Source organism: Gavialis gangeticus, unplaced genomic scaffold (assembly GCF_001723915.1).
Source record: "Gavialis gangeticus isolate Ggan-Ray unplaced genomic scaffold, GavGan_comp1, whole genome shotgun sequence".
NCBI lineage: Eukaryota > Metazoa > Chordata > Crocodylia > Gavialidae > Gavialis > Gavialis gangeticus.
The window spans coordinates 3967674-3993656 of record NW_017728973.1 but is presented as its reverse complement, the minus strand read 5'-3'; the positions used below and the strand labels follow the sequence as shown (position 1 = coordinate 3993656).

Below are 25983 nucleotides of genomic sequence, written 5' to 3'. Positions count from 1 at the left end.
TCTTTTTCTTTAAGGGAGACAGTGGGTGTGAAACATCTGCCCCAACCTAATGAAGGGGCAGATCTTGGGAAAGGCCATTCTTTTACTTGGGGGGTGCATATTTTTTCTTCAATTCTATAAAAGGATCCTTGTGTAAGTGTGCAAAATCTGACAACATAACAGATAAGGCATTTTCAGGCACCCAACAATGCTGTGGACATCTGCTTCTGGCTCGCAATCAGTTAAACACATGGAAACAAGGAACGTGTCAAAAATCACACACCTGAGGCTGATAAAATATTTTAAACATTTATTTTGTTCTTCCTAGGATACTTATTTTTAGATGTATACACACACACACACACACACACGCATACCCACACCCACACACGCACACACACTAAACAGATGTAGTGGGTAGTTTATACTACACTACTACACATAGTAACATAGTTGAGTTGTTAATGGCCCTGCTGTAGTCTTTGTGATGAATTAAGTGATCCACCCATGGGCGACTGGTGCAGCTTGAGTCTGGGGGGCACCCACAGAAGCCGGTGGTGGCAGCAGCGGTGGGAACGGGGCTGGCGAGCACCTGCAGAAGCTGCTGGTGGCATTGGCAGTGAGGATGGCCTTGTTGGGGGTGGGGCACGTGCCCCCTACCAGTCACCTATGGATCCACCACTCTAACCTTAAAATACCATTTTATAAGACTTGTTAATACCCTGGGCAAATGAGCTGCGAATAGGATCAGTATACTGGTATGACGGGAGTTTTCAAAAAGGGTGGAAACAAACTGCGTTTTGAGAACAGCCTTATTCTACTTTAATATTATAGCAAGACTCAAATCCTCAGCTAATATAAAGCAGAGTACAACTGATTTTCATGGAACTACGCCAATTTACGTCATTCAAGGCAGCCCAGACTTATGCAAGTTCCTTCTAAAGACTGAGTATGTTATAGTCATGAAAATATCAATAGTTATTTCTCAAGCTCATCACAACCTTTATAAATTTAATTAAGTGTAATCCATCTTTGTGAAAATGGCATAAAAATTGACCAGCTTTGGCAAAAACCTGCTTGCTTAACTTTTCTTTCTTAATGCACTAAAAGAGCCATCATGGGACCAATGTTTTCCCAAACGGGCTAGTGACTTCAGGTGCCTCTGTGTTCAGAGTACCCACTCTTATTCCCCCCAGCTCTATAATATCCAAGATCCTGAGGGTCTTCAATGTATTTGTCTCATAAAACATCTGCAAGATAAGGAAGCATGAAGCTTGATTTTTGGAAGATAGCTGCTCTAATCTCTTTGAAATGTCTCTAGTTGAACATCCCAAAATCGAAGCACTTATAGTTTCTATTAAAAGTCTTAGCCATGGTATTTGACATGCTATTAAGAAAGCAAAATGATGCATCCCAGGTTAGTGAGCAAATAATTCTGCACGGCAAGTCCAACTCCTGTAACATTTACCCATCCCAGGCTAGGCCTGGCATCCTGCTTGCTGCGTTATGTATACCAGGTCCATTTGCCATATAAAAGAAGTTCCCATGTGATTCCTCATCAAAGATCCTGAGATGAGATCTGTTTCCATCAGAGGCTTCCAGGAATTGAGCAGTGGGTGTAAAACCTTTAGCAGAAACTCTTGATATCAAAGTACGTAACAAAAAATATAAATAAGAACTATTGCCAGAATGCAACCAGGTAGCAATAAAATGTTAGGAACCAGCTCAGCGGTATCTCTAGATGGCTGCCAGCTTTGGGTTATACAAAGGTCTCTATCTTCTATGGCTCTGGTAGGAGTTTGCTGACAAAGTCAATGACAAGAGAAGCTGGCTGAACTGTGTCGTACTCTGCAAACAGGTGACAGACATTCTCAGAATCTGTCTGGCTTTTGGCTACAAAACCAAAGATCCTTTGAAAAGAGACAGAGAGACACAAGAACTCAAAATTAGACTGCACTCAGAAATTAACAGGAAAAACTTAAACAAGCTACAGGCACAGAGAGCACTTCTGACTAACAGTTCCACCTTGGCCCATTCCCCAATCACGTTCGCATGAAAGAAAAACAGTCAGGATTAAGCATTTCTGGCACTGACCTTCCCGACTATGAGAAAAAAGTTTCTCAAACACAAGGAAGAGCCAGATATAAACTCACGTCCTGAGTTCTGAGCAAACAAGTCAGCGATGCTGGGAAGATTAGGAGAATTCCACTGGGCACCTTCTACGTTGGTTTATTCACTAGCGAAGCCCTAACATCTGGGATGGCTACAGCGCAGGCCTCGCATGGCACCAACAAACTGTCCCAAATTTCTTTTTAATATGAATTTGCCCACCCATTATCAGCTTTTAAAAAACTTAATCTCCTTATTCCCTCTGTTGCCTTTGAAATATGATTTTTCAAATGCCCAATAAAAATATACCACTTTCTTTTTTCCTTGGTTCTTATAGAGCATGGTATGTGTTTCAGGTCTCTTTATAAGGGTCATACCTTGAAGATTTGCAGTATTTTTGCCACCTGAAAAAAAAGAAGGGAATAAGATCACAATAGAAAAGATGTTTAACTTATCTCTATGCTTTGAATATACTTATATATTTATATATTTATATTTAGTGAAAAAAATGCTACTTTTAGTGTAGGGGAGGAATGACCTTTTTTTTTTTTTTTAGCATAGTTGAAATTTTGACTGATTCCATCTAATTTTAACATTCATTTCAATGCCAACTCCTTTGTTTCATTTAAGCCATTCTGCCACTCTGTAGTGTTGGACACACTGCACTTATTGTCCAGCTCCAGGAAAAAAGAACACTACCACACTATAGGCACTTTCTCACTTAATTGTGCCAATTCACAGAGCAGTTACTTGAAACTTACTTTCTGTTGTCAGGGTCCATGCTGCAGAAGCTGATGATAGCAAGTGGGTAGTGTCGCCTGAAGAATACCCTGAAGGCAAGGAAAAGGAAGAAGACATAGATTTAAAAGAGGAGGAGTCAGAGCAAATCAGTGGGAGACTATGTTGATGAAATCTAGGGACCCTTGAATAAATAGATCAGACTATCACCTCCCAAGGGATGGCTTCAAATCTATATCAGCTGAAATTGGTGACGCGTATGGGGTGCATGTGGGTGCACGTGCAGTCCCTGAGATCGGCTGTGCATCCCCTGGAAATCCCAGCTGCAAAACCAGAAGTGCTGGCGGAAGAGCACTTTTGGTTTTACCATCGGTCATTTCAGACTCGGCTATTGGCTGCTGGGGGACTCCCCCACATCCTGGTCAGTGATCGGCTGCTGAGGTATCCCTCCCCACCCCGGGTCGGTGATCTGGTGCCCCCCCAGACATGGGAGGCACCAGTTGTCCATGTCAGCTGATGAGAGGAACAAATTCCGCCTGGTTCTAGCTCCCATCATTGACGAGCCACTGTCTTCATAGCAGAATCATGCCCAGTACTCCTAAACATATTACTGGGTTCAAGTGCATGCCTGGTGAAAAGCCTTGTTGATGACAGCAGGGGTTAGTTTGTCCTGACAGGCCAGTTTACCCTGTGAGTTAGTTATGCTGGTGCAAGTCAGCATGGTTGCCATATTGTAATTAAGAAGAGGTTTTGGCCCATCTTTGAGTAGCAACACAGGATTAAAGAAAGTAAAAAGCTGCATGTTAAGTTTTCTCTGTGTTTGTTCTTGATGGGACCTAGCCCCAGTGCTGGCCCTGAACATTCATCTGAGGCACCTTCCTACACCCAGCAAAGTCCAATGTCAACATCTTGAGAGGTACACCAAGAAATCACAAATTAGTATCCTTACTTCCTCTGGACGTCTGTTAGGGTTATTCCTTGCTCTGTTGCTTTGAAGTGCACAATGGTGGGCATGGGGGGTGTCTCCAGTTCCAGGGTACAGGTGATGGCTTTCTGAATAGCTGGAGCACCAGTGAGCGTCTCCATGCTCACAGAGTTGAGGTACAAGACGTTGCACACTGCAAGACCACAGCACAGAACCAAGATCAGTACAGAGTAGTGAGCAGGGGTGCTGCTGTTGGTGCCTGCCTGTCTCTCCTGCATTTGTTCAGAGCCCAGTGCTGTGAGGTCCAGGACAGGAGCTCCTAGGCCCTACTGCACAGAACAGGGCCATATGTTTCAGGTGAAACTTTTTCAGTGAAAACTGCAGATTCAGCCAAAACATGCTTTACAAATTCATCTTTGATTTGTTAATTATTCAGCTACAAAAAAAATTTTTGAACAAATCAAGTGCCCAATATTGACATTTTCTAAAGAAACAGCTTGATCTTTTTTGATTAAAAGTGGCTTAATTTAAATGTCCTTAAACATTTTTTAACAAAAAAAACCTTGCATTTCTGGTTGACTCCACTTTAGTTTGACCCAAAACTTCCCCCACCCCTCTCTCCTCATAAAGCTTTTCAGTTCACCAGCTTTATTTTATCTTCTAAAAAAATTCCCAGTAAAATTGAAAGATCAGTTCTTTCATGCTGTTTTACCAAAGCAATACAAGACATAATACCAGTTTGTGATTGCTCCTTTGCTTTCACTCACAGCTTCCATAGCTTAATTCACACAATGGGCAGGTGAAGGTCTAAAACCAGATGACATTCAACTCTAGGCATCTAAAAGGTAAACTACGGCAGTACTGCAAACTCCAAGTATTCAAAAATCATGTCCCAAAATCGTAAGATTGATCTCAGAAATCAGGAGACTTTAAAGCATGATAAAAAGTTGAGGCTTTTTTTTTCTTCCTGAGGTTTGAGACTATATGAGACAGGTTTTCTCCTTGGTCATAAGGATTCTGAATTTCCTTTTTTTAATGAAAATTCTGATTTTCAGGAAATCCCATGACTCCAGGAGTTGAAGGTTTTAAGCAAAACACCAGATATCATGGCACTTGTGACAAAACTGTGAGAATAAGCAACACTATCCTATCCTGAGTTTCTAGGTTAGGCCTGCCATTATGATGAGATCCTACTCCCAGCAGCTGTTTCTCAGCTCCTGCCATGAATTGCGACAAAAACATTGGTAGCTGGTGAGTTAGGAGGTAAAACACAGGTGAGTAGGTGGAAGTCCAGAGAGTTGACAGCAATTGGCAATCCCTCCAGCACACAGTACGAGGCCCAGAAATATGGTTGTTTTTCTGTGCTCACCAGCAGCTTTCTTCAGTGCAGCAAGTACAGATTCTGGAGTGGTATCAGGGCTGCTGTCTCCATCAGCTAGATCTGTGAAAACAACAAATGAGGGCACAAGGCACTCGCTAACATGCACTTCACTGCTTTGCCACGGCTGAAATTTGCCTCCTGCCAGGAGACCCATAAGGCCCAGGATCTTTTAAAACCTCAAACTGTTCAGCACAATGGCAACTTTAACACCCTATCAATGGGTCATTTTTAAGGATCAAGATATGTTAGCCAGCATTACCCTTTCCCAAGCTCTTCTTGGGTACAGCCCCTGTCCACTTCCCAGGATCTCACTACTCTTGGCCTTCATCTGCTCTGCTCATTGGCCCCATTTCCTCTGGGAAACTTAATAGGGTTTTGCTCCTGGAACACTCTGTCCACCACACATGAAGATGATAAATCCCTTCCCGACCTACACACTTCAGCAGAGCACACTCACTGCTTCTCTGTCTGGGGTAACATGCCATGGCCATCCCAGTACTATCACTTCAAATATAGGTTCACACCTAATTTTCTTGCTTTCCCCCAACCAGCCAGGTTCTTTCCTCACCTTTCACCCCAGTGGCACTTACTACTACTATCCATTCAAGCCTCTCTTTCCCCTTAGTCTCCCCTTCTCTTGATTGGACTGACCTTGCAAATGAGTCACATGAGCCCTGCCTTGCAAATAAGTCACTTGCAGCCATATGCCAAGGAGGACAGAAGATCAGTCTCTAAGGAACTGCTTTGGTTAACTAGTCTGCCCAGACTCCTTCCCACCATTTTTTCTGATTCACAAACGTACCTCGTGAAGGTATGATCAGCTTGCTGGGCAAGGAGAGCTGCATGATGGCATGCTGATACACAAAAGCTGACAGACTCCCTGCAGCAGGGAAGGGAGAGAGGTTACAAAACCGCTTTGAGCAAATGAAACCCAGGATTTTAAACTATTATTGAATGCACTCCCGGAGTTTTGAGAACACTCCTACTGACATCAGTGTCAGCAGAGACAGCAGGATCTGCCTAATATCTAGCTTGGGCAACATTGTAAGTGTGTGTGTGTATTCACATACATACATTTATACATATTATCTATATTGTATGTGCAGGTATATGTATATTCTCACAAACTTTGTTAACAGCTCTGATTGGCCAAGAGAAAAAATATGCTGGGAGATAATTAGGGATCAAACACCCTAGGTGGAAAGCTCGAGGCAGGAACCACTGTATGCATCTGTGCGGCACCCAGCCCTCTACAGCCTCAAGATACTGCTTTAACAGGCATAATAAAAACAGCCACAGACACAATCTGCAGGATCATATACTCTTACCAAAATACGGCTCCTCGTTTGCCCCTTTAAGGTGCACTCCCTTGGCGGATGACTCAATGAGGAAGTGCCGGACAAGGTCACAGTTGTCATCATCTGTGAGCAAAAGGCCAGAAAACATTTATCAATACTACAGTGATATGGCTCAAAATATGTTCCACCCTCCCTTCCTCCACATTTTCAGCATGCCACCAGACTGATGTTTTAGGAGGATTCATTGCAATCGTGTACAATATCGAGTTTGAGTGCACATGCAGGGTAAGGTGGTTGACGTGTTACTTCAGTGGGATGGATGCTATCAGATTACTCAAGGACTTCTGAAAATCCTTTCCAACCAGAACTGGGATCCAGCCCTTATGTCCTGTTGAAGCCCTGACTTTGTAGGTACGTAGACCTTGCACTAGCTGATCTGAACTCTGGGATCTTTCACTGAGCAAAGTTCCCATTGCTTTTTAGTTCACTTATGAACTGCAGAAGGGAGCTGACAGAGACAAATTCCCTGAGAAAAATCCCATGTGCTTGAGGGTCATTTCTATACCTGTCCTACTGCTGGATGGTGATACGAGAACCTTCATCGCCAGTCCAAACGACCCGCGGTATGATGTGCTGTCACGCATAACAAAAGTGCCAGGCTCCTTGTCCTTCAGCAGCTCAATTGCTGTCAAAACACAAGGGGGATTAGACAAGCAAACAGGGTGGGCAGCACTTGCCCATTGCTAAACCCTCCCTTGTGGCAGGGAAATGAAAGAGTGGAAAGTCTCCGTCCCTGCAGTTAAAAGCCACAGGAACAGAGTGGCATTTTGTCTCCCTCTAGTGGCATATCTGCATAGAGAGGCTGAATGAGTCTCTTATAGTTCACTAAGCTGGAAGTCATGTCCCTTTCTCAGCTACCTTGGGTAGCAGAGCTTCCTGCTTTTAGATGCAGACTTTCTTAATTTCCCTCTTGCATGTGATCTGCCCAGGGGTGTGCCACTGCAGACAAGTGACTGAAGAGGCCCTTGACTTCAGCCAGGACTTGGATTTTGGGACCTGGAACCTAAAGTCAATCCTTTTCAAACAAAAGATGGCTAAGCTCATTGTCAGAAGGTTTCTTGTCCTTGTCACAAGGGAAGTCATTATTCCCCTCTATTCAGCACTGGTGAGGCCACATCTAGAGTACTGAGCTCAGTTTTGGGCCCCTCACTACAGAAAGGACTTGAAGATATTGGAGAGAGACCAGCAGAGAGCAACAAAAATGGTGAGGGGGCTTGGGGGACATGAGTTATGAGGAAAGACTGAGGGAACTGGGCTTATTTAGTCTAGAGAAGAGGAGACTAAGAAGGGACTTAATGGCAGCCTTCAACTACCTGAAAGGAGGTTGAAAGGAGGATGGAGCTAAACTGTTCTCATTGGTGGCAGATGACAGAACAAGGAGCAATGGTCTCAAGTTGCAGCAAGGGAAGTTTAGATTAGATATGAGAAAGAATTTTATCACTAGGAGGGTAGTAAAACACTGGAACAGGTTACCTATGGGGGCTGGGGAAGCTCTATCCTTGAAGGTTTTCAAGACCCGGCTGGACAAAACTTTAGCTGGGATAATCTAGCTGGGGACAATCCTGCTTTGGGCAGGGGGTTTGACTAGATGACCTCCTGAGGTCCCTTCCAACCCTGACTTTCTATGGGTCTGTGATTCTAAGGTGGAACACATCCTTCTTGACTCAGTACAGGGAGAATGATGACTCAATGTATTCTTGTGATCTACCCCCTCTAGGCTGATGAGTGAACCTTTTCATTTCCATCCCACGTGCTTCTATGGGATGGTATGCAGTCACAAAGTAAGTCACCAGGGGACTTGTGTGATGCAAAAGGCTTCATCTGGCTCACTGCAGGGGTATGAATTCCAAAGAAATCGGCACAGGGGCAGGTTTGGTAACGTGCAATTACCTTGCTCTCTGGTAATGCTTGGCTTGAACCAGTATTTTGATGTGTCCATCACAAACTTCATGGTAGGCTGACCATCTTTTGAGGTACCTACAAGAGATTACACAGTTTCCTCAAGGTGGGCATGTGACACTGAACTTTGCCTCTCTCTAGAGGCAGACTTATGGGCTGCAGGTATAAAAGTCCCAGGGATTCTCACCACAGGCATCTCTAATGGGAAAAGAGCCCTAACAAAGACCATTTACTTTTTAAACTAAACGTGGGCTGAACTGTTTATTTAAGCTGTTTAATCGGAACTTCCTCTCTGGTTCTCAGCAAAATTCACTTTCTACTCAATCATCTTCCTGGCAAACCACAGTCAAGATCAGAAAGATAACAGGCTAACTCCTCAGCTGGGGTAAATTGACAGAGCTCCACAAGAGCCAGAGCTATGCTGATTTACAAAAAATGAAAATCTGACCTGATACCTCCCCTCCTTCTTTCCCATGAGAATCCTGGATCATGAGTTCCCCCCACTAGATTATTCCAGAGAACAATGGACCTATTATTTACTCTTGAACTCGGAACCTTGTAAACTTGTGATATCTTCAGATGTCCTTCAAAACACGCAGGGGGAAAAAACACTTGCATGTTTAGCACCCAAATAAGAATAAAATTAGAACATGTGGAGCTATATCTTCAACTGAAGTAAATAAGTCTAGCTACTTCTGATTCAGTGGAACTACCAGGATGACATCATGTGAAATTATGACCTTATTGCTTTAAAGGACATCATATTGACTAGATGTTTTTGAAAGCAACCGTTTTTAGAGACCAGACAATTTCTGCACAAGATTTTCTGCAGCAGGGTGTGTGTGTGTGTTCATTTATACACCACATTGGCCATACTTTACATTAGGGTTCCATTTATAAAAGGTCACTTCAAATAACGAGACATGCCAATCAACAGCCAGTCAATTGTTATAGATCAAGGAAGACAACAGGTGAGCAGGTTGCTTATAATCATAGTGCATAGCCAATTCTAGGATCCTGTATAGATGTGCTTAATGCACAAGAGCATCTTGCATAAACTACTTATGCCTCTGATGTATTAATTATTTCTTAATCATTTATAAATGAAGCCTTAATAAAGAGTGGAATCATAGTCTCCAGTTTTATCATATGATTTCATTTCCAAATCCTGCATCTGTTCAGGGAACTAGATGATCCTTGTATTCCTTTGAATACTATGATACAAAGCTGGTTCCCTTGTCCTAGATGGCTTCACAAATCAGAAAGTGGTTACTATACAAGGCAGAGAGACAACTTACTGTCCATGGAGGAGAAGAGGGAAGAGTCAGAAGAGGTGTTAATCAAACTGCTGAGCCCTGAGGTTGGGCTGGAATTGGGTGGAACGGCTTTCTTGGTGGAATCATGATGGCCTTTGGTCAACCTGGGAGAAGACTTGCTGTGCTCCAGACACCCATTTACCAGTAGTATGGGGATATCTGACATGGAATTAATGATTGATGGGGGACAACTGCTGGCCTGCCCTTTCTGGAGCAGGGTGGAAGGGGTGACATTCACTGTTTGTGATTGGTTTCCATTGGGTTGGTAGGAACCTGGACTGAAGCCTTCTCCTAAATGATCCACTTTGACAGTAGGGGAGGCTGAGTACGGGCTGCCGAGGGATCCCACAGACCAGGAGCTATCAGTTGAGAAGTGAGTTTCGGAGTCATCATTGAGAAGTGAAGGAGTGCTGCTGCAGGAGGAAACAGAGGAGAGGGGGAAATTAGAGGGCTAGCTCTCTAGCCAGCGAGCCATGTAGCAAGCCAACCACAAGACTACAGAAGGGGCACCATGCCTGCTACGGTCACCCTAAACCAAAAACTTCCTTGATTTTTTTGTGGGGAGGGGGAAAACATCTTGGCACTGGGAAACTGGAAGTAGCTGGCTCCATTTCCTGCCACACTCCTGTTTTCCCTCTCTGCTTCTCCTACCTGAACAGCTCATTGCTGAAGGGCAGGAAGAAAGTAGAAGTGGCTAAATTGGAATTCTACTAGGCCTTGGATTTTCCAAGTTGTCATTGCTCATCAAGAGCTGGCCAGCTTAATATACAATGGACATAAAATTAAGAAGGTGGAGGAATATCAGTGCCTCTGTTTTGTCTCATTTATTGGGCAACTATATTACAGACCTGCACACAACACAAAGCTGTATTTACCTTCCAAGCATGTAACTGGTATCCGAACCTGGGCTAGCGGAGAGCTGAGACACTGCACTGGTTCTCTGCTGACCTCTCCCAGCATGTAAAGGCTTCCGCAGATTGTCAAAGCCTGGAGATGTGGACAGCAGAGAAGTTGGCCCGTAGGAGATGCAGTCCCTCTGACCTCGCTGTGGGATGGAGATGCATTCTGATGCTTTGTTGCTGGTCTTGGAGTAACTCCCTAGGGAACAGTTGTTTTGGAGAACTGCCCGGGCACTGTCAGACGCAGACGGACTTGAGAAGACAACACTGCCATTTGGGCTGCAGTTGGGTTGGGGTGTCCTTCTTTGGAGCAGGAGGCAATGGCCTTGAGGAGACCTGGAGAGTGGAGTCATGGAAGGGCTCCCTGAACCCTGCAGTGATTCGTAACACTTGGCTCTGGTGGGGGTCATTTCAATGTACTTTATGTCTGAAACGAAACAGGTGGAGTTAAGGATAAAAGGCGCTGGGCAGGTTCATTTGCTGATCACAGCATGAGATTTCTCTCCATTTTTATTTTATATTGAGGTTACAATTTTCAAGACCTGGGAGATTTCAGTGTACAGTACATATAAGCAGGACACGCAGTCACTTAGGCCAAAGTTCCAAAAGCTGTCCTACACCCTTACAACACCTAGAGGCCTTGTCAAGGATCAGGCTCCCATGGCATTTGCTCATACATAGATTTAAGGTGACACAGTCCCTGCCCTGAGGGATGGAGACAAATGAGCAGAGCCAACAGCTGTGATTTCAAAGAATTTGTGCCTGAGGGGACTGTGCAGTCATCCTTTGGCACCACATGCAACAAGCCCTGCAAAAAGGCTCATCTTGCACTGATGCCCAGATGTAGCCTGGACTCTCCTGGAGATTTTGTCTGCGACCAGTTCCAATTCCAAGACTTCAATCTATCATGTGCCTTCTGTCTGACCTTGTGCAGAACATCCCTCTATTTCTGTTGCCTACATGACACCAAAGCAAAAGGTCCTGCAGGACTGGTAAAACAAAAAGGTCTTGAGGAAAGCACTGCTTGTCTGAACTCTGCTTTACGGGAAAGGTTCACAGTGACCTAAACAGGCTTGAGTTGAGACCCTATAAGGTTTGCTTTCTCCACTGATAGCAAACCCCAGTGGCCCAACCCCAATTCTTGGCAGGCTCTAAGGAAAGATAGGTTATGTACGGTCATCTCTGACACCACAGAACCTTTTGCAAACCTGTTGGTACCTGCAGCAAAAGGGCGGCTGCTTCTATTTCTCTTCTGTAACAAGCAACTCTGTTTGTACCTGACTAAAGATAAAGACATCTGGCTACTCCCACATAAGCAATTACATCAGATGCAAGGGGAAAGGGATATGCTTTCTGGATGAAATTCATGCCTCTTACAGCCATTTAAGGATCTAAAGCTCACTGGGTGTGGAGGCTGCAGGCCAACTTTACATGCTGGGGTGAATTTTGTCTGTTCTCAGGTGTGGCTGGAGGTTTTTAGCACTGGTAACTGTGCACAGAACTGGCATTGTGCGGTTTGGGGCAGAGCAAGGTGACTGGTTTAAAAATGCCTCCACTTTTCCAGTTAAACAGATTGTGGGCTGAGTATTCTGCTAACAAATGCAGACAGAAAATTGCATTTTCCCAATTTGGGCAATTTGATGATAGGAATCATTCCTAGGGCAATTCAAGTGTGTGCACTTCACAGTCTGTTTCCTCTTCCTATACCAGTGGTATTTTCCGTTCCAGCAAGACAGAACCTTTCACTTGCCTTTTTTTTCAGAGTTCACGGGACCAGGCACAGGTGACTGGTAGGGGGGGCACGTGCCCCTCCTGAGATTGGCTCCCAACTCAGCACCGCTCAGGACAGGGCAGTTATTTGCCACATGGGTTGGCTGCATGTTGTGGGGAGACTAAGCTGCAGCAGAGAAGCATAGGAGTGGATATGGGGCTTTTGGCTTGGCCCTGGGCCCGCCCACAGATTGTGCCCCCACCCCCTCCAGACTCAGGAGGCACCAGTCACCCCTGGGATCAGGCAAAAAGCAGGTACAAATATTGGCCTGTTTGTCCACATGCCTGAAGCGATAAAAGGCTCGTTTCTAAGCACACCTTAGACACACCTAGAATTTAAAAGAAAGTGCCTCTGGGTCTGCACGCTCACACTAAACAGCTCACATGCTCTGAGGGTTAGAGATGAGTTCTGAGATATTAGGTCTCCGGGTTCTAACTCCCCGCTTTTGGGAGCATTGCAGGGTCTAGTGACTACAGCAGGGAGCGGTGAACCAGGACTCCTCAATTCTGTTTCTATTTCTCATTTCTGTCAGACATCAGTGAACTGCAGTGTACCTTTGCTTAACCACCTGTATATCAGGAAATAGCTCACGTCTACTGGGATCACAATCTTAATTAGTTAATTCTTGTAACTTGCTCTGAGATCCTCAAGTGAGAGGTACGGGAGAAGTGCCACATACATTGAGACATCTAGCTACTGGATACTGATTTCCAGTGGCTGGATCTCTGTGCCTGCAAGTCATAGGATATTCCAGAGGGGTTCCTTCATTCAGTAATGCCAGCTCATGCCTGTACCCACTCCCATTGTACTAAGTGCCAATGTTCAAGGCGATGCTGCATATTGGATGCTGCTTCCACCCTGCAGTGAGCCGTCTCCTCAGACTTTTGGGCTGATTCATACTTTTGAGGGGCAGGTGCCCCAGGAAAACAATAGGGAGTGGTGCAGCCACTGTAACAAGTTACTTCTCCCCAAGAAAGGGCTATTTGTCTCCTATAGTAAAACAGTGTAATGCAGTGGATTTAAATCCCAGACACAAAACCACCGGGGGAGGAACATTACTCAGATGATTTGGTCACTGAGTTAAGACCTCCTGAAAGGAGACCAGAGAATTTTCCTCAGTGGTTTCTGAACCAGATCTACCAGTTCTGGGTGAGCTGGAAGGCAAGAGAGACATCCCAGCCTTGATTCTTCAAGGCTGTAAATGATGGAGGATCCATCAGTTCCCTGGAGAAGTTGTTCCAACAGTTGATTACTCTCCCTGTTAAATATGTGCACCATGTTTCTGTTCTGAATGTAGCTAGCATTCCCTTTCCAGCTGCCAGATCTGGCTATGTCTTTGAGTCCACAAAGGGCCCTCGTTTTGTTTTTTAAAGTCATCTGTAGGATGGAACTTTTTTTTTTTTGCTGTAGCAATGAGAAAATGCTCTTAAAAAGTCTTGAGTTTCCCTTACACTTAATTTTACACTGATTACTATCTTATAACTCATGGTTAGTGATTGCATTGCTTTGGGAGGACAGTTAAATTCCAGATTGCCAAGGACTGCGGTAACTGTTTATTGTAAGGAACAACTAGGCCTTGGAGGCATCAAGTTCTATGATTAGTATAAGTGCAAGCCTGTACAAAAGTTACTCATCAGGCATCATCTTGATGCCAAGCTCCTAGGCTAATCACAAGGAAATGCTTGGTTTAATTGGCATGGTGAATCTGTCTACTGTTGAGGAAATAATATTTAGACAAAGCACTTCAGATCCATGACAAACCAGAACCAGCAAAGAGAACATATACAAACTTTTATTTGTATACAGTAACCCCCAGTCTTGCTTCAGTGCATCATACTAGCTGTGCGGCCCCTGGGTTTCATCAAGGGCTTGAACTGCTTCTACCCTGTCAGTCAGTGCAACTCAGATCTAACAGAGGAACATAGCTGAGTGTGAGATCAACCCCAGCTCCTTTCCACATAGGTATTGCAAGTGGAATAGAGGAGGAGAAAGGGAAATATAAATGGCACTAAGCAACAGGGCTTTAGGAATCCTTTTAGAAGCTTTTTAATAGTTTTTTTCTTAAAAAAAAAAAAGGATAAAAACACCCTCTTGCTTCAAAACCTTTTCCAAAACTCTCTGTTTCCCCCTTGTCATAGCTAAAATGCAACCATAATACCATCAGAGTCAATCCTTGCCGAAGCTCAGTAATTAATTAGTTCCAGTGTCAGCTAATCAGTATGCAAAGCTCTTTTAACAAGCCCCTCGCTGGATATGGTTTGTCCAGGTCTTCTTCGTCTTCAGAAGAAGAGATTGTTGTAACTCTTTAAAGATCCCCTTTAGAGAAATAATTGAATGGTTCTGTGTAAAAAGGTTAACAAAGCTCTTTGCTATTGCAAAAGCTCACGTTTATCAGACATGTTTAATCCTTAAATATTTGCTTATGGTCCTCACTATTTTTCAGCATTGACAAGCAGTAGGAGTGACTGCAAAATGACAGCCCAGTTGCCACAAGTGCTGAAAGCACTGCAGAGCAGAGGGGACCAATCTACTGTTCTCCAAAACAACTAAGTATCAGAGATAATTAGCCTGTGTTATGAATTTGTCTTCTATAAAAACAGTGCCTATTATACAATCTCTCCCTAAGTGGAAGGTTAAAAAGCACATATCATGTTTTCCATTAGACAGGAACAACAACAAAAGCCCTCTAGTGTACCCAGGGCCATTGTAGAAACATTTCTCCAGTGCCAATGTGTCCCTAACAGGCTTCAAGCAACATGGTGCAGTTTGTAAGTAACTCTCAGCCCTGAATATTCCCTGCTCCCCACTGCTGTTTCTTTAAAAGTGATTTCCAGCAAGAAAATGGACTTGGAACCCAAGAGGGAAAAAGAAAAAACCATAAAAGATGTCATTCTCATAAATTCTCTATTGTTCTTTGGAAGGATGCTAGTGCTTTCCAGTGCATGCAGTTATCTCCACAGGCAGAGCCCATCACCTGGGAGTTTCTTGCAACACCTGAGAGTTTCTTGCGAGCAGCGTTATCCTTATTACCTCCCATAAGATAAAGGTAAAGTAAACTGGGTATTACAGAATTGAGAAACTGAGATACAGAAGCCTTATGTACATTGAACTTGTTTTTCTAATAAGGAACAACAACCCTACCTTGTGGCAACATGGTGGGGCAGTCTGCACCAACGTGCATAGTGCTCTTACTGAACCTGATCAGAGGGACACGGTGGCCAAACTTTGCTCATCTCCCTGCTGCTAACCAGGGGCAGAGTGGCCAAAAAGGCAGATTTAAATAAGAATAAAGGTCCCCCTCTCCCCTCCCTATTCCCACTGCAGCACCTTAACTGCACTTGTTAAAGCCCCTCCAACCAGGTCATCATGGCTGCTCACCAGCAATGACTGCAGAATACACAAGTAACACTGATACGTGCTCACATTGCTCTAACCTCTATGTTCACTCACCCAGGCTCATTGCCCCCTGCACGCTACATCTGATCATCTGCCTCCCCTGCTAGCACATCATTAAACCACACACCTGCTGTGGCTCTGACTTTAGTTCATTGCACTTCATCCATTCACCTTTTCCTCCCTTCAATCCATGCTTCTCATGAACAAAGGTTGACTGGGGCTCATATGCCTTTCGTTTGGCCAACAGAGGAGGGGAACAGTGTTTCATTATATACCTCTGAAATTCCATCATTTGGTAGCTCCTGGACTGTGGGACCCAGAGCCAGATTTTCAAAGGCATTTTTAGGTCCCTACATACCTTTAAAAACTCAGCCCCCAGTGAATAGCTGAGAGTAATGGATACTAGGCAAATTATGGATTAACTGGTGCATAGTAACCACCTAAATGGCTTGGAGACAGAAATACAAATGGAAGAAAAAGCCTGGTCACATCCTTAAGATGAGACACATACAGCAGCTGGGCACAGCATAGATTCTGAATGAGCGGAAGACAATTAGTTGTGTGTTATGAGTTAAAACATTCAGATCACCCTAGTGGTCATAGTGAGAGGGCTTTTGCAATGCTTTGTTGATGTTCTAAAACTGAGATCACCTTTAGAATATTTGTAATTAAGGTGTTTTGCCAGGCTAGGTATGATGGCAGACAGGACCCTTTACAAAGCATGCAGAAATAACCTTTGTACAGTTAACTAGGCCTTGTAAAACAGGTTGAAAATTTAGAGAAGAGAAAGGCAGTACACAGGTAAGAACATTATCTTGGGGTCTGGGACACCTGAGTCCAGTCCTTACTATGCCACAAGCTCCTGTGATGACCTCAGGCAGGTCGCTTAGTCCTGCTGTGCCTCAGCTGCCCATTTATAGTGGGGATGACTGCATTTCCGTACCTCACACGGGAGCTACAAAGAGAAAAACACTGCAGTTTGAGGCTTCCATATACTAAGTATACGTACTTCAGTGAGATAGAAAGCTCACCAGCTCAGAGACAAGTGCCTGCCCCTGCCTCCCAATCAATGATATGACAGACAAGTAGTGTCTCACATACAGAACAACACAGGTTGTACCCAGGTAATATTCATGACTTAGTTGCATTGATGCCCCAATTTAAGGACTTAAGCAATGCTTGGTTCTTGGGTTGGCACATTGCAAAGGGCTGAATTTCCAGGGCTTGCAACTGGCACAAGCCATACACTACGACAATGATGGATTCTGCTTCTGCTCCTTTATGAGCAGCCTTTGAGCTTGCTCAGCATTGGGTCCATTGCACTTTGATGAACTTTGTCTTACCTAATGCTTCTGATTCTTGTTGCTTGGTAACAGACTTGTTGCTGAGAGGACTGGCTTGGACAGCATCCTTCTTGCCATTGACTGCCTGGAATGCAAGTGGCTGAAAGGTAGGATCAATCTCTAAGATCAGTTGGTTCAGGCTTTCTATCGACACATCCAAGGTAGGAGATACTGGACTGGCTTCAGGATTTGCATCACTTTCATCATCTCCTTTTGACTGATGGGCAAGGCTGGGTCTTTCCATAAAGATGACCTGATGCTCTTTCCCTTGAGCTTGGGAGGTCATGTGTTTAAACACTGCATTAGAGTTAGTACCATGGAGTCCCCCATTTGGATGCAGATGTGTTTTGGTTTGGGTCATTGTGGGTTGGCCAACCCAGCCCTCTGTTGAATAACAGGAGCATTTTGCAGATCTGGTAGGGCAGCAGGGGCACCCAGCTGGGTGTAAGCTTTGGCTTTCTTCCTGTGATGTCACACATATTGTCTGTCCAACCTGTAACACATGATTTGTTAGAACCTGAGACATTGTTTTGTTTTTCTGCCTTCAGACTTGGTCTCCAAGAGTTCTCCTCGTTGTCCTTTAAGTGGATTTTTAAAGGTATGTGCCTTTGACTTCCAAGGACAACAAACTTGTTGTGGGGCCACTCTCTCAAGTGGGAGGCACTCCAATGGAATCTAAAGAATGCAAATAAAGGCATGGTTAGAGATGAGGAACAAATGGACCAGGAATGCACTTCAGCAGAACTGTGTGAAATTAAATTTGAAAGGGAAAAACAATCACGCTGCATTTTTTTTACATGTGATGCTGCCTGCAAATTACGAGTCCTAGAATGTCTTTAGGCGGGTTGTAGGTTACTCCTCATTGCAAAAGTTTTTCGGCATTCAGTTGCCTCTTCTCTTACCTCAATAAACTGCTAAATTTTCTCAGCTCCATTTGAACTGTAACTTTGGTTTCCAAAAAAGAACCAGAGTGATGTCAAAGAAGACAGTGATAGACAGCTTACCCTGAACAATGCAACTAAGCCTTGTGAGAAACTGGAAGGATTGAGCTGATTGCTAGCATAGTGATTTTCATGTGGGACTGAATTATCTTCAACCTATTTTACTTTACTGCTTCAGAATGTACCAAGCCCAGGACACTAATCAATATGGCTACATATGAGCCTGAAACAATGTTTTAGGAACCTGGCTTGTGTTAAATATTGAATATTAATCCAAATCAAACACACCTGGGTGGGGGTGCAGAAATTGGAGAATCACTACTTGAACAATCCCCTCCCCACAACACAGACTGCCTTGAAGTTTCTGGGTATTATTCACATGGATGCAAAGTCTCATGACATTGCCTGGAAACAATAGTAATCCTGCTGTGTTTCTTCTCTTAGTTTTGGAAACAAGTTAAATTTCTAACAACTTACAACATCCCTCACATTCTGCTTGCACAAACACAGCAGATAACTGCCATGAAATAAAATATATAAGCATCAAACATCTTGTGGGAAATTAGCCATTAAAATCATACTTCTATAGAGGTGAAAAAGTAAGTTCAGCTTCATTCTTCATGTTCCAATCCAATGCCTCACAAAATCCAGGAGCTAACATTAGGTGTTCAACAAAATAATACATGAATAAGTTCATTATATCTTTATTGGAAAGCCTTTATGAGAAATGGGCCAGGATCTACATCTCAGATCTGGACCCTGCCAAGAACTTTGGGAAAGTTTAGACCTAGATAATAGATTTGTAATCCTTATAGATGTATATGAGATGACTTGCCATCTTGGCTGTAATTGGAAGAGACCTCCAGAGCTGAAGCATCAGAAGAATGACTAAGTTCTGTAGCTGGAAGCTATAACACTTTCATATCCTGTGTGGATCAGACTATGTAATACACCCTGAACACTGGATTATATGTGTTGTTTTAATAAAAAACTGTCCAACCTTGCTTCACCCAAGAATGCATTCATTTACATGAATTTACTTGGCTATCTTAGATTTTATTAACTATGGAGTCAAATAATTAGAAAAGCCACATGTTGACTGTAGACAGAGTTTATAACACGAGGTTTGGGTGGAGGAGCAAAAGTATTAAGGCTGGCTTGGTACGTCATGTCTGGTAAGCAATGACTAATTGCCTTGTAGGCTTTGCGATCTATTAGTGAGATGACAGACATACCTTGAAAACAGCCAGCATTTACCCTCTACAAAATTATATAATCTTAAAGCAAACATACACCTTCAAGACTCACCTTCAACACTCACTGTATCAGAGACATCCTGGAATAAGAAAAACTAACCCTGACTTGTGAATAATAGCAAACACTCAACTGTTGTCTATTAGCCACTCATGCAGTTCTGTGGCAGTCAGGCTATAAGATCATGAATTGCATCCATTTTATTTCCAAAAGGGCCAGTTTTAATATGGAATGAAAAATGAATAAATATTTTAAGTTCATTTAGGTACTTTACAACCAGGGACCCTACTGTGTTTCCTGTATCTATTGTGCAGCCATGAAAATAAAATATAATATAAAGCTGGCGGGCAGGGAAGCCAGTAATAAAAGGTCTGGGAGCTATGTTTAATCCTTCGACAGGAAATGTGCTGCAAAAAAGGGAAATCACCATTGAGACAGCAGCTATTATGCCTGTAATTGGAAATTAGATGGGCACATGGTGCCTCTGAACTGTAACGAACACTGATTTATGCTACAAATAGGGGGAAGATGCAGACTCTGCCTTTTCCAGTTGTTACTGTTAAATGTTCAAATCTAGCTCAAGTTGCTTGGAGCAGGTTGTGTTTATCAAAAACACAGCCTGTTCCATCACTAATATGCCATGGGCTCTGGTCTAATTACAGCATTGGGAGCGGTTCCTTATTAGTGATATTTTTTTTAAAAAAAGGCCACTAGGAAGCTGTTTTGAGGAATAAAAAGAGGAAAGAGTCTGTCTAGGTGTGATACTTCATATGATCCCCCCACCCTTGCACTGTGGTTCCTTCTGTCTCACAGCCATTAACAAATTCATCCCCACAACAGTCTGGGGATGGGGAACACCCATTCTACACCTCACTAACTTGCTTGAGGTCATATAGGGAGTCTATGGCAAAAACCCCTCTATATTCAAATCTACTATGTCCTAATCCACTACTCTGACCACTGCACTGCAATTTCTTTAGCAGCTGGTAAGTGCTGTAGGTGCTGTAAGGTAGTGTTAAATGAACAACTAGTGGTAACTTCCTGACAAATGATTTCATTTTAAATTATACTCCTGTGCTCATCAGCAGGTCATGGCCTGACTTGCAAGACGGCAAAAGCTGTAATACTTTCATTCCATTTCCCAAAAGGCCAGCAACGCAGGCATCCTTATCTATCTGCTCTGTGGACAAACAGCTCCCCTCTCCCTCCCCGCCACAACAAGCCCCTTTGTGGTCCGACAATGCTCAACACAGTTGTGCTCAGAAGGATACTTTGGTACAGCAGTTGAAGCGTGATGATGAAAACATCATTTCAGACTCAAATGGGAGGGGAACAAGGAAAAGAATTGAAACTAGATTCTCTTCTTTGGGAGGAAGGGCTAGCTCAGATCCACATCAGCAAAAAAAAGAGGTGTTTCTTAAATTAAAGTAGGTATGCAGGAATATGCACTACCCACAGAACATGGTTAGGATGGGTGTTGCAAATTTGCACACATCCAGTATTCCCGGAGGATTTTCTACCTTTTTTGTATCTTTAGCGCTACATCTACTTTTAATGTAACTGGCATCTACTTCGTGTCTCGTCCTCCTTTCCAGTTAAAGATGGAGATCATGCCAGACTAATCATCAAGAATTTCAGCTATAAATTAGGGACTGGTCAACTGGAGGCTTCAGAGAAGGAGAAAGATCTGGGGAGATCAGCAGATCACACGGTAGTTATATCAGCCAACAGCCTGATGCAGCTATGAAAAAAAAGGCAAATGAAATCCTAGGATGTATAAAATCAGGTATTTCCCAATAAAGACAGGGAAGTATTAATACCATTTTATGAGGATCTGGTGAGACTTCACATGGAATAGTGTGTATGGTTCTGGTCACCCATGTTCATGAAAAATGAATTTGAACTGCAATGGGTATGGAGAAGGGCTATTAGGTTGATCAGAGGAATGGAAAAATTAGAAGAGCTTGGCTTGTTTAATGTAGCAACTTAAAGGTGGATAGGACGGCTTTGGATAAATACATAAGGGAAGCAAACACTGGAAGGGGAAAAGTGCTATTTAGTCCAAACCACAATGTCAGCACAAGAACAAATGGGTATAAACTAGCTGTGAATAAACTAAGACTGTAAGAGTATAAAATGGGAGGGAAGGGTAGGAGGAGGTTTCTCACCTCCAGAGCTATGAGGTTCTGGAACAGACTTGCATAAGGAGCTATGGGCAAAAACCTGACTAGTCTGAAGATGAAATGTACCAAGGGTATGAATGGGACTCTGTGGTGATGTTACCTATGATAGCAGGGACTGGAATAATTGATCTAGGAGGTCCCTATCCCCATTCCAGATCCCTTGTCCCTAGCCTCTGCCAACTAAGAAGCCCAATACAGTGAACACAGCTTCTAATTGCTGTGCAATGTGATGCCCTTGAGTGGGAGTGGAAATTGCATGTCAGGACCTCCAGCCATTGCTGCCTAAACTAAAAAAGTTTACTCCTGGCAGCTCAAAGCTAGGAATAAACGGAGATCTCTGTTTGGCCCAGTCACCAGACAGGCACAAAGAATGCCACTAAATTGCAGTAGCAGCTGCCATTTTGAGTTCAGTGCAGCTGTAGCCTTGGTCAGAGGAGATGTGCACTGTTGTGTGCTTGCTCCCAAACAAACACAGGTCCCCTTTTCATTCTTTGACATTCTGCTGATTCCCCTAACACAGGGGCGGGCAATTATTTTGGGCGGAGGGCCACTTACTGAGTTTTGGCAAGCCATCGAGGGCCACACGACAGGCAGCCAGGGGCAGATAACTATTAATTTTCTGAATTTTTTAGGGGCCCCCTGGGCCAGGTAGAATGGCCTGGCGGGCCACATGTGGCCTGCGGGCCGCATTTTGCCCCCCTCTGGCCTAACACAATGGCATGGTGCTCATAATGGTGCTCCGCCATATGTCACCATATAGCTGAGCAATTGTTCCCCCTTGCCCATGGCCTTCAACTTTAAAACTTTCTTTGTTGCAATAAAGACACAGTCATTTCCCCCTTATTCTAATGGAAGACCCAAAACAGTAAAACCCAGACAGTTTTCAGCTGCTGAGTCTGTCTTATTTCTCCGTAAATGAGTGCCCTCAAGCACCTTTGAGGACAGGCCTGTTAAACCTCCACTGGCCCGAGAGCGGTGGACAAATCTTGAGATTCCCCAGCCATAGAAGGCTGCAGAACTGATTACACTCCCCTTAATCATCAAGAGGACAATTCTTTGACTTGCCCAGATTACCAGGGTGTGTCAATGAGGTCAAGAAAAAGGGGTTGCTATGGTTATGTTGGCTATGTTTTGATTGCAGAATGTGCAACAGCAGTATCAAGTAACAAACTATTAATATTCCTCCAGCTATTAGGGAGGAAGCAGCCTCAAGAGGTAGTCGGCTGATGTCAGCAAAGGGACAAAAAGCTGCTCTCACAACATGATCATCGTGTGTGGGTCTGGGGGTGTGCCTATCTGTATCTACCCTCTCTCCTCAATTGCTGACAATAAGGATGAGTAAACATTCAGGAGCAGCAAGGGATTTTTTTCAGAAACAGCGGACAGCTTTGCTAGCTCTCACCAGTTTAAACAGGAGTCTCTTATTTGGCCATTTTCCTAAAGCCTCTAGCCTCTGGATGCATGCGACTACAACAGAATCTCAGCTTTCATTTAATTTTCCAGCCCTTGTGACTGCCGAGAAAAGCTTGTTAACATAATCCCTCAAATTTTCAAAAACCAGAAGGCAGAGAAGATCCTCCCACAAAAATAACCCTAAACTATTTGAATTAAAATCCTTGACATTTTAGCAAATGTCAGGAATTTGATCTTGACTCATGAATTTTGCATGCTTGGGGTTAGCAATGCTCAAATTGCTGTTATTTCTCACTCTGCCCAATGCAAACCTCCCTTCTTCCACCAGTGAAGATGGATTCATCCTATTATATGGACTTCTCTTGCCATCATACTTCAGCTAAACCCATTATAAACCTTGGCACAGCTGCGTTGTGCACACTTGAATGCTCTGCCTCGAACTCAGCAGGTGGTGGCTGTTCCCTCATCAGTTTCTAGGACAAACTTTAAAGTGGGTTTAAGTTTTCAGGCCCTGCACTACCATTCACCAGTTGGGGGGAAAAAAGCTGAAAACTCTGGAAAAAATGTGAGTCCTCTGAATGGGATGCCAGTCCAAATAACAGATTAGATTTGATCTCAGATTTGTCTGAAAGATGTCACCTGACTTGGGGGCTTTCCATCCCAAACATACAGTCAGGCACGTTAGATATGGGTCTTGTTTTTCTCTCTGTGCCACTGACCTGCTGAGAGACTTTGGCAGGTTGCATCCCCTTTCTATGCCTCAGTTTCCTGCTTGTAAAATAGGAACAGTAGTACCACTATATTCCCAAATGATGGTCATTTCTGGGGAGTGGTGTTCTTTCATAGGAAGCATCTGATTTGAAGAACATGGGACTGAAAGGGACCTCTGGGTCATGGAGTCCAGTCACCTGCTACCCTGCAACACCAACATCACTTTGTTTCTTTTATACAGCTCTGCATTAAACCTTGTTCGGTGTTAGATGATGCCAGTGTTAAGGCAACGGCTCCTTACCAGCTACAGGATAGGGGCTTGGGCCTTTAAGGTAGCTGCCTGACCTTTAAAACACTTGGGGCTGGATCTCATATGGAGTTGAGCATCCTTCTTTCCCACTGAAGTCACTGAGATCTTGGGGGTGTGGAGTTCATGTCCTCCCTGGATTGGTCCCACATACTTTTCTCTCAGACTCTGCCCTCCTACACCACAAATTGTTTTTCCTTGGGGGCAAGGTCCCAGGAAGCTCCTTGTGTAGAGTGCAGGGTCCTCTGACCTGTGCTTGTCATGGACTGTTCATAGCACTGCTGTGAAAGTTTACCAGGGAAGGGGGGAGCACTTCTAATTTATAAATCTCTGACTGTGGAAACAATCCCTGGTGACTAGTGCAGTGGGTCCCTGGAAAGGTGGATTCTGTTGCTAGCTCATCATTGTTGTATGATCTGGTGTGAGTCTTTTCTTCTCTCTGGGCCTGTATCCCATCCCACATTTTGTCTGTCTGTTCTGTTTAGACTGTTGGCTCTCCCAGGCTTGTATAGTGCCCAACACCATGTTCACAACTGGGACTTCTAGGTGCTACCATAACATAAAGGTTAAATCCTGAAGCTATGTTACTAAAGCAAGATCCTTAGTCCCCAACCACCCCCCCTTTCTATTTTTACAGCTTCTCTCTAGATGGGCTTGCCATACCTGAATCCTGATGTATAGTTCATCCTTGCTGACTTTCAGTGGCTTAATGAAGAGGTTGCAATCTTACCTTAGCCTGACTAACACGCGATTCATTTTCCTCCTGAGCCCCATAGAATGCATCGCCTACAGCTAGTTAGATTTCTTGCTACAGTGTTATATTTCTATTGTCCTAACTTTCAACACTTTGTCACAATAAAAGGCTGCCACTGAAGAAGGGAAGGGAGGAGAGGGAGAAACCCTTCACTGCTTCATTTCTGCAGGCTAAGCAGATTTCATTGGGGGTAGATTAAGCATTTTACAGCACTGGTGCAAGTATGGAAGCCATGTGCATCACAGAAAGGCTAAACATGCTGTGTGAACCCTGACCAAACAGGGAAAATTACAACTACTTTAAAGCATAAAGCTAAAAAACAGTAAAAAACAGCCATTCCTTGGCCCTCACAATAAATATAAAGCCTTGTAATTTCAAACAGAGCATACGACACCCCTTCTCACCCAGAGTAAATACTGTTGGATTCTTTGCCAGCTTGTTGCATTGATCAGAGAAGAACCACCATGTCCTGGCTTATTTGATGTCTCTGTGGGATATATGGTATTTTCTCAGGAAAAATAAAATGAAATGAATCACTAGCCAAAACCAAGCAGCACAGGAAGGAGGAATATGATGGAAGAGGGGGGAAAAGAGAGACCAAATTGTAAGTTTAAAAAAGACAAGTTTAAGAGGAAGAGAGAATTCAAAAAGAGGAAGAGAGAATTCAAAAAGACTTCTAAGATGAAGGAAAATGCATGAATGATACTTGAAATAGATTCTGGTGCAACCAAAGCAGGTACCTGGGCTGTAAGTTGACTGGTCCCTTCTGCTGTCACGGCTCCTGCTCCTTTAAGATTCGTGCTTTTTATGAAATAAGCCCAGGGGTGAATGTGTGCAGGGACTCAACTCTGTGGGTGCCTTTGTTTTAATACTAGCCCACTCCCACCCACAGGGCTGAGCTTGTAGGAACCATGCCTGTCCACCCCCATTCCACATTGCAAGGTGTGGCACAGTCTAGGTATGATGCAAGAGGGAAGGTCCAAAGACTGTAAGTAGAGGGAGGAGCTGAACACAGCTGGCAGCAGACCAGATCCTGTCCAAAATGCATACCTAGGTAGTTGCACAGGAAATGAATGAGGACAGAGAATTCAGAGAGAGACATGCTCCTCATTGAGCAGCTAAGAGCTGCAAAAGATTGTGTCCCTACCATACTAGCACCAACCTTGAAAAGTGGCAGTATGCCCCTGCACCATGATAATATTATCACAACCAGACACTAGTAATAACTCCTGGAGGAGTTACAAAACACTTTGAGATCTTTAGTAGGAAAAATCCAGATGGGCAAAATACTGTATTAATTACAGTT

General features: G+C 43.8%; 1 protein-coding gene across 1 annotated transcript; it reads right to left on the bottom strand.

Moving 5' to 3' along the window:
* Positions 1-595: 595 nt before the first annotated feature.
* TNS4 (tensin 4) lies at positions 596-25842 on the bottom strand. Its single transcript, XM_019506785.1, has 13 exons — positions 25418-25842; positions 17115-17789; positions 10581-11031; positions 9688-10118; positions 8381-8467; positions 6996-7115; positions 6461-6553; positions 5935-6012; positions 5121-5192; positions 3776-3944; positions 2850-2918; positions 2466-2492; positions 596-1889 (listed from the first exon to the last, which is right to left on the bottom strand). Exons 2-13 carry the CDS (start codon positions 17638-17640, stop codon positions 1760-1762), a joined length of 2253 nt encoding a protein of 750 aa, XP_019362330.1. The 5' UTR covers positions 17641-17789; positions 25418-25842; the 3' UTR covers positions 596-1759.
* Positions 25843-25983: the final 141 nt, after the last annotated feature.

What these genes read in the sequence shown, in the direction of transcription:
- TNS4 (XM_019506785.1), bottom strand. Translation starts at nt 17,640, where the DNA reads ATGTCTCAGGTTCTAACAAATCATGTGTTACAGGTTGGACAGACAATA. An exon ending in AAGCATTACCAGAGAGCAAG is followed by an intron (nt 7,116 to 8,380) that starts GTAATTGCACGT and finishes GTGTTTTGACAG; the next exon opens with CAATTGAGCTGCTGAAGGAC. An exon ending in CTAACAGACGTCCAGAGGAA is followed by an intron (nt 2,919 to 3,775) that starts GTAAGGATACTA and finishes CCTTGCCTTCAG; the next exon opens with GGTATTCTTCAGGCGACACT.